The 8,923-nt window shown below is 30.8% G+C and overlaps 1 protein-coding gene across 1 annotated transcript; it reads right to left on the bottom strand.

Annotated features, from left to right (window-relative positions):
* Positions 1–5,036: 5,036 nt before the first annotated feature.
* Positions 5,037–8,401, bottom strand: Golgin84 (golgin A5). Its single transcript, XM_018515216.1, has 7 exons — positions 8,152–8,401; positions 7,536–7,963; positions 7,012–7,459; positions 6,084–6,288; positions 5,744–5,983; positions 5,320–5,553; positions 5,037–5,255 (listed from the first exon to the last, which is right to left on the bottom strand). Exons 1-7 carry the CDS (start codon positions 8,295–8,297, stop codon positions 5,196–5,198), a joined length of 1,761 nt encoding a protein of 586 aa, XP_018370718.1. The 5' UTR covers positions 8,298–8,401; the 3' UTR covers positions 5,037–5,195.
* Between the last annotated feature and the right edge of the window lie 522 nt (positions 8,402–8,923).

The following is an 8,923-nucleotide window of genomic DNA, read 5'->3' on the forward strand; positions in this document are numbered from 1 at the left end:
TTTTCGCGCGGGAGAATATACATAGACTCTTCTCCTATTCTATGTAATATATAAAAATAATATATAAGAAACTGATTAATTGTATTTCTGATAACGCGTTACTCTGCAAAGTCCCGAGTGTCTAAGACTCAAGTATCATTAACTTTCATGAGTTATTCGGAGTATGAATAGGTACTCCAGAATTAACGAAAAATGAACTTGCAACATTTTCTTGTAAAATTTGAATTTGTTGAAGAAATAAGCATTATTCATTTTCAAATTATAAATTTGAAAATTAAGTTATTATTAAGCTATTATTATTAATTCGAAAATTAAGCTTTAAAAGTTAATGAGTGATGGAATTTGCAATAATTGATTAACAATTATATTTGTCGCGTTAGTCAAATAAATTTAACAGAATTTTTATTTGAGGCTTGATTATGAAGATGTCGAACTGAGTAAATACAAAGTAACAATATATAATATTACATGAATGTTATAATTTTCTACTCAACAATGTTACGTGCAAAAAATATGTATTAGATATTATACTTACATTGTTAAGTATAATATCTAATTATAGTAATATATATATATATATATATATTGATGTAATATTATATTGTTATTTTGCGGGAAATATTAGAATGTGAGGAATTGAGAACGATGACATTCCTCGATATAAAGAAAAAGTGATTTTCTGTTACTTCCAATTTTATGAAGAGGAAACAATGCTATAAATATATCCAATTTTTATTTATTCTGTTACTCTCTCTCTCTCTCTCTCGCTCGCTCGCTCTCTCTCAGCCTTCGTATTCAGATATTCACAATACGCTATTTAGAACATCGCAAAACCTGTTTAAACAAATAGATTGCTTGTTTAACAAGCTCGATTCGAAACTTTAGATTAAAAGAGCAATTTCGCTGTGCGCAGCAATTATGTGAGATACATTTTCGATTATATGAAATATAAAGAAGATTCCAAAGTAATCGCTTATTCTAAAAGTATTCTGAGATCTAATAAAAAGAATTATTCTTGGACGTTAATATATGTATAGGATGATAGGATTCGATTTTTTCCAACACAGAAGTTAAACTTTTGCTGTTTAAGATACCGAAGCAAATAAAATCGTTACTCTTGAATGATTTCGAAAAACTAGCCGGATAGTAGTGATTAAAAGAAATGAAGTACTATGTTAAGTGTCAAGTTTGGCCACTGCAAGTAATCTTTGATTAAACGTCAGATACTTACTAAACGTTTAGATGGCATAAACATTAAAAAAAGGTGTTGGTATAATCTCTTCAAGTAATGTAATACATCAAAAGAACGCCATAATTAATCTAGTTTATTAGGATCTCGGCAATTAAGCTATCCTTACATGAATTTTATTAGTAATCGCATTCAATCATTAAAAGATAGAATAGATGTTATAAGATCAATCTGCTATCTGATGACGAAGTAAAAAACGAATAATCCCAGTCAGAAATGATAATAAAATCGACATCGAATCAACGTCGATTCGACATCGAATCAACGTCGATTCGACGTCGATCGACGTCGATTTGATGCTTTCGACGTCGAATGGACATCGATTCGATGTCGATTCCATTATCATTTCTGACTGGAATATTAAAATATGATACGCAATTCGGAAATGTCAATTTAGAAATTAAACATAGAAAAATTTTGGATAATATTAAAATACGTTGGATGTTTATTTGTGCATTGACTTCTAATAATTTCCGTTCATTAGAATACAATAGAAAAGTTGCGGAAAGTTACAATGTGATACTCAATTCAGAAGCATCTCAATTTATAATTGTTAAATATTCAAAAGAACTTTGATTCCAAGTAGCACAGCACTTATATGCGCTTTTTTTAGCGCTTTTTAAGCGCTGTGTTCTACTTGAGATGTGAAATATAAAAAACTTTGAATAATTGAAATACTTTGACTAATTTGCGTATTGATTTTTTATGATTTCCGCTTATCCGAATAAAATAGAAAAGTTGCAAAAACGTTATATTATTATTACGTTTGCGGGCCGCTCCATGTATTTGTATTATTTGATATTTATTACATTTTGTTACCAAAATATTTTTGAAACTCTTGAAGGAGATATATCGATATAAAATATTAGAAAAATAATTACTAATATATGACGATATCAAATTAAAGAATTCGCTGAATGGAAAATTTAACCGGCTGCGCCTTTCACTTTATATAGACAAAAATTCTAAAAAATAAATTTAAAACCTGCTGTTTAAATTATAAACCTCTCTTAAATAATTAGTATTTCAAAATCAGAAGCGATAATGATCTACAATTCTCGTAACGTTTACAGATCCTTGTAACATTATACGTACAATCGTTGTATATGCCTTGGTATAATGTATAATCACTGTAATAGAGTTAAGTCAGTTGAAACAAAAATTCTCTCGGATTTCTTGATGAAAATATCAGTATCAATCTCGATCTAACAATTTAATTAAATATCATTCGAGCGTTCCCTGTAATATGGCTGTGAAGTCTGTATTTGCACCCGCATCTTCGCATTTTCGCAATATTTTATCTAACTTACGTAGCTATTTCATCGAACAGACAGCTACAGAAGAGTTCTGTAGCTATATTATAATGCGCAATTTCATGCAAAAATTTTAATTTAATTAATATATTACGCACTTATATGCCAGCTCGTGACAGTCATCATAGATAATGACATTTTTAATTATTAACTTGTTGAAAAATATTAATTTTTTTTTTAAAGAAAAGATTAATAAAATTAATATTTACAGAAATTAACACCAGATACACACACACACACACACACACACACACACACATAAATACATACATACCCAGATAGCAAAATGTCTGCAGTCTTCTAGCAGACTGTCAGCAGATTCGAGCAGAAAATGATGACAGTCTGCCATCAACTGCGTCCGCATTAGGATTGTGTTCTAGCTGTTAACATCGGTTGTTGACATAATGGAAAGGCAAATTGTTGGAAGAAACTAAGCAGATCCTGCCGACATTATTTGACGCTAGACTGTCAGCAAAAACGACGCAGATCGTCGTAGACTGTCAACAATCTGCTATCAAATCATGTCAGAGCAGGATTTGCGTCGTTTCTGCTGACAGTCTAATGCTAGATGATATCGACAGGATCTACTTGGTTTCTGTAGACAATATATTATCAGATTATACCACAAATCTGCTCTGTTTCTTTCTCCAGTCTGTCATTTACTTCTACTTGCAGATTCTGTTACGTTTTTTCTAGCAATCTGTCAACATTATTATGTACATCTAATTCTATAACAATTCTGTATTGTTATTTTGTTGGCATAGTGTGTAGCAGACATTAAAAAAATCTGCTTTCTACAGACTTGGCTATCTGGGTATATATTGTTAAAGTCGCATGAATCTCCGATGTTTATAAATAGTTTATTACTTTTCAGCTCGACTACTTTTTATGTTTTATGAGAAATATAAGCCAGAATCATCCAATTATGCAGCGTATTTAGGAAGTATATGCTTAAGAAGCTTGATCAACAATTTATATGTGATATCCTTCCACTAACTTGATCCAGCTTGACATACAAAGTAGGGAAAATTGGAAATTTTCATTTGATAACTTCAATTTGACGATTATTTCGCGAATTTAAATATTAGAGACAATGATGTGAGAATAGTATATTTACAAAGAATAAATATTTTTGGCGTTACATTATTGGAGAGATATGTCTCTTTGTGGAGGTACATCTTGTGCATCTTCTAGATGAAGAGAAGGTATATCTTCACAGGGAGACGTATCTCTCCTATATATAGGCCAATAAAATAACGTAGCCTCCTGCCTCGCTACATACCGGTGAGCGTCAAATTTTTATTATTAGTTTGGCTCGTCACCATAGTGCGAATTTCGCAGAGTTCCGGTATAAGACGTTCATCCGAAAATAATGGCCGGATTTCCGCATCAACAGGAATGCGCTTCAATTCGTCTAGCCGCCATATATCTTTTACAAGTAACAAATCCTTATATTTATTTTACGAATCGTGTATTTTGAGATATCTATATAACTAACAAAAATTGAGAAAGCAATGTTAATACCACATTTAATCTACTTTAGAATTATGTGATGTAATCATAGTTACATATACATATATATTTCAGGGATATAATTAATAAATTTCATACTGAAAGTCATGTGATAAATATCCTTTTAGCATTATTCAATCAAACTGTACGCGAATAGAGAGAATTTGTGCCTAAGGTGCATATACGCGCTACTTTCCAATCACTGGAGCAATACAAATATATTGTCTGGTGAATATACAAATATACACATATATATTATATGTATATGATAGACGACGATTAGATAATATTTCGATTCATCGTAGTTTTATCGTAGTAGATTATATCTAATGGTTGTAATATTTACTGTATGTATTTACAATAAGACTATTTTACTGTCGCCATGATTACAAAGTATTTTATGAATCTTATCTTACATACCGATGGACATGTGTGTGTATGCGTGTGTGCATGCGTGAGAATAAATATATTATTAAAAGAAAATATTTACAAATAATGTCTTGTCATATCATTGTGCTTAATTATTTTTAATATCGCTATCGTAAAAAAACGGAATCAAATATTGTAATAAGAAATTAGTATTTAACAGAGCAATATTCATAATTATATATCGTATTGCAATATATTTTGTATAGCTCGTGTGACTTAAAGATAACAGAGAGAGTATATATATTTCGTATATTTATTGTATTCTCCAAACCTCTAATAGAAGAACATAATTTTAAACAATTTTAAATTATAAATTTATATAATTGATGATTATATTACAAAAACAAAGTAGTATTATACATATATAACTTATTTACACCTTTCTTCGTCACTTATTTTAATGCTGCCCGTATTTGTAGTCTTGTAACATTATACCATTTTATGTAGTAAAAAAATAAAGACAATTTTACAATCATAATATTTTGTAATTATCACTGATTTATCACTATATATTTTATTTAAAATTTTTATTTAACAATAACTTATATAAATTGAGATATGCTATATTAAACTGTATAAGATCTAAATCTGCTTCCCGCAAATATTGCTTTCCGATATTCACAAAAAGTTTTATTTTTTATAAATATATTTCTTTTTGTTTTAAAATGTGCTATCTGCTATTCTAATTTTTATTAATGAGCTTCCGGTGATTGGGAAAAGAGAACTACAAAGACCCACAATTGGAGCAGTGCCTACAAAAACGTATACATTTTGTAGCAGTATTTTAAACATAAACGACAATTAACACGTACTTACCATATAAATCAATACTAAAATCCTAGCTAATGGATATCTTCTTAAGAATACTCCCGTTCGAATGCTTATGGCATCCAATGAAGAATAAGCTCTTTTTACTCTTCTAGTAACGCTGGTATCAAACGGTGTTTCCATTAAAAATGTAGGAACTTGAGCTTTTGCATCGTCCGTATCGTTTATATTGTTATACGATATGTTTCTTCGTAAATTGCCTGCAGCATTTCTATATTCATGCTGTTAAGAAGATTATTATTATCAGTATATACATACATAAAGCTTAAAAGACAAATTTTTAGAAGAAAATATTTTATATAATGTTAAATTTTATTAATAAAATTATCAAAATTTAATGTAATAAATTTTATTTGTGAACAATGTCGCAGAAAATATTCTCTAACAAAAATTCGTAAGTTATTATATTTACTTCGATTTTTTCAAGTTGAAGACGTAATGCATTTCTTTCTGTCGTCAAACATTCCAATGCTTGCTGTTTTAGAACCAGAGTTTGAGTAAGAGATGCTATTCTCGAATCCATTTCATTACTCGGCGTTGCCGACACCGACAACTGCAACTTAAGCCTAGAAATCTCTGAATTCTGCTTTTGTAACTGTAAACTAAATCCATTACGTTGACTAATTAATTCATCTTTCAAGGATCTTATTTCCTAAAACAACATTTTTATTTTTAACCTTTTTGATTTATTAATTCACAATAACATAGAGACGTAATCTGTGTAGAAATTCAAACAAAAAAATGTAATTTACCTCAGAATGTAATCTCATGTCTTCTTCTGTTTCTAATCTTCGACGTCTTTCACTAGCAAGAATCTCTTGATTTTGTAGATTTGTCTCGGCTGACTTTTGTCTTATCTTTTCTAAGTTCAGATCTGCATTCACCAGCTCTTCCCTCAACATTTTCAGCTGCTGACACATTTGCTGATTTTCCTCCCTAACACTGTCACGTTCCTGTCTGTGATTTAATACAATAGATTATAAAATTAAAAATAAATCAAGGGCCACAAGCCAAGCTGGATCTTAATGCTAAAAATTACTAAACCATAAGTTTATTATACAAACGTTTCGACCCCTGTTGGATCATTCTCAATGTTTAAGTTAAATACAATATAAAATCAACAGTTCATTTGAAAAACAACATGTCAAAACATACAAAGATTAAGAACGGTGAAAGTAAAAAAAATATAAATTCATTATCGTGTGAGTATCATTTCGCTAAACGGATGAGAATATTAACTGATATGTAAATTTAACGAATAGATGATGAAAATTCAGACGTTATAGATACGTTACAGCACATGGTGGTCATTGCACTGCTCTCTTATCAAATGACCTTAAACGTAATTGCAGCAGTGCAAAATTTTTTTACTTTTACTTTTTTTTCTTACGTTCTTAATCTTTGTATGTTTTGACATGTTTTTCAAATGAGTTATTGATTTTATATTGTATCTAACTTAAACATTAAGAATGACTAAATAGAGGTCGAAACGTTTGTATAATAAACTTATGATTTAGTAATTTTTAGCATTAAGATCCAGCTTAGCTTGTGGTCCTCGATTTATTTTTAATTTTATAAATTATTTGAGCCTGTTGTCTTTTACAATAGATTATGTCCATAGAATGACTGCCGCATATTAACATTATAGACTTGTAAAATACTGATGTTAATTGTACTGACTTTAATTGATTCAATTCCATGATAGTGGCTTCATCCATGGCTGTCGGTGCATTGCTTTTCAATTCTGCTATAAGTTTTTCCTTTTCTTGTAAAGTTTTTAATGCCCTAGCTTTATGCTGTTCCAATTCAGATCTAATTGAGTTTAACTCTTGTCTGTTCCTGTCAATGATGGATTGTAAATCTACTACTTGTTTTAACTGCTCTAACTTTTCCATTTCCAAGGCTTTCAACTTTTCATTTAGAACTACAATTTCTTTTTGAAAGTCTGTTTGTTTCCCAAGGAATTCATTTTGCTTCTCTAAGTGTCTTTCCAATTCTCTTATATATTTTCGTTTATTTGCTAAATCAATTGGATTATCTAAATCATCCGTTTTCACATTGTTTGACTTTATTTTATATCTGGGTTGGGGAGAGAATACATCTAAATGGTCCTCTGCATTGTTGTGTTCTGTAATATAAAAATACACAAAATATCTATAGAAAATGATACATTATAAGTATATGACAAAAAAATTAAGATGTACCATTCTGTATAATTTCAGTTGTTGGATTATCTAGATTTTCACAATTCAAGGTCTGTACTTCATTACTTGGATACAAATTTGAATTTTCCATATTTATTTCAGCATCTTTATCATTCAAAATATTGGGAATCATTTCAATTGAAACATGAGACGGAGTTGGACTAATCCGATCACTCTGAATCGATAGATCTGAATCTGTGTCTGTAGGATGTTCTACCAATAACGATGAAGTAGTTGATGGTGATTTAAAGGATTCCACTATCCTCTTTGGACTCGGGTCAGGAGTATTTAAATATGTAAATAACGCGTCTTCGTTAGGTGTCGTTACATTTAATAGATTCACTGATGTCAAACCTGAAGTAGGAGCAACATAAGGAATATGATCCGACAATCCCAATAAAGGTGTCTTGGACGTATTTCCACTTAATCTAAATTTAAAGAAAAATATTTTCATCAATAACTTTTTTTTATATTTTGTATAAAATAAATTTGTATTATTTATATTTTACGTTGTACACAAAATATAAAGCGAAATGAGGAAATGACATTTCGCGAAGTGATTAATTAATCTAAATATTCAACGGTAATAACCTGAGATTGATATGAACGCAATTACCCAGATTCCGGAGAGAGCCATGTAACTTCTGACAGATGACCCTGCGGCATCTCGTATTTATCTTTATTTAACACGGCCGCGGTGTTTTTGTCAATTTTATTCAATAAATTCTCTGCCTTATCAGCAAGACCGGACAGCCAAGCCATATCGACGTAAGGGCTGATAAGAAATATCTGGAGAAATGAAAACCGTGCACGTAACGACGCTCAACGAAACCACACTCCCGGAACCAATCAACCCGCGTCTACACGACAATGACAGAATATTGGCTGGTGGCATACATAGGTGAATGAGGCAACGTGTCGCTTCAACTGCACTCTCCCGCGCTCATTGCACTCAAATCGCAAAAGGTGCATTTAATTGCTAGGGAATTGTTGATTCTCATTGACTGCGTTCAGCGGACTCAACAGTTGATTGAGCGCTCGCTGCTATTGATGTATTCTTCTAGATCTAAAATTCTGATTGGATGAGCTAAAAGAATATGTCAATGAATACATTCAGAACGACAACCACATAGGTGCGAAAGCATAGGTAGAAAGCTCATTAATGCGGGGTCTACAATAAAAGTCGTAGCAGTCGTAGGATCTTAAGTCGTAGAAAATGGACCAATCGTAGTCGATTATTCTTCTCATATTCTACTGTGATTGGTTAATTTTCTACGACTTAAGACTCTACGACTGCAAGGAACAGGGAACAGAGAATAAGAATTTCAACCTGTCAGAAATCATGTATTGTGGAATACACAGTGTATATATAGAAATATATTATATAT

The sequence above is a fragment of the Trachymyrmex cornetzi genome, unplaced genomic scaffold, assembly GCF_001594075.2.
Source record: "Trachymyrmex cornetzi isolate Tcor2-1 unplaced genomic scaffold, Tcor1.1 scaffold57, whole genome shotgun sequence".
NCBI classification, from domain to species: domain Eukaryota; kingdom Metazoa; phylum Arthropoda; class Insecta; order Hymenoptera; family Formicidae; genus Trachymyrmex; species Trachymyrmex cornetzi.

Coding starts and splice junctions, on each gene's coding strand:
- Golgin84 (XM_018515216.1), bottom strand. CDS start 8,297: ATGGCTTGGCTGTCCGGTCTTGCTGATAAGGCAGAGAATTTATTGAAT. Junction 7,460..7,535: donor AACTGAAATTATACAGAATG/GTACATCTTAAT, acceptor TTTATATTACAG/AACACAACAATGCAGAGGAC. Junction 5,554..5,743: donor TTCAACTTGAAAAAATCGAA/GTAAATATAATA, acceptor TCTTCTTAACAG/CATGAATATAGAAATGCTGC.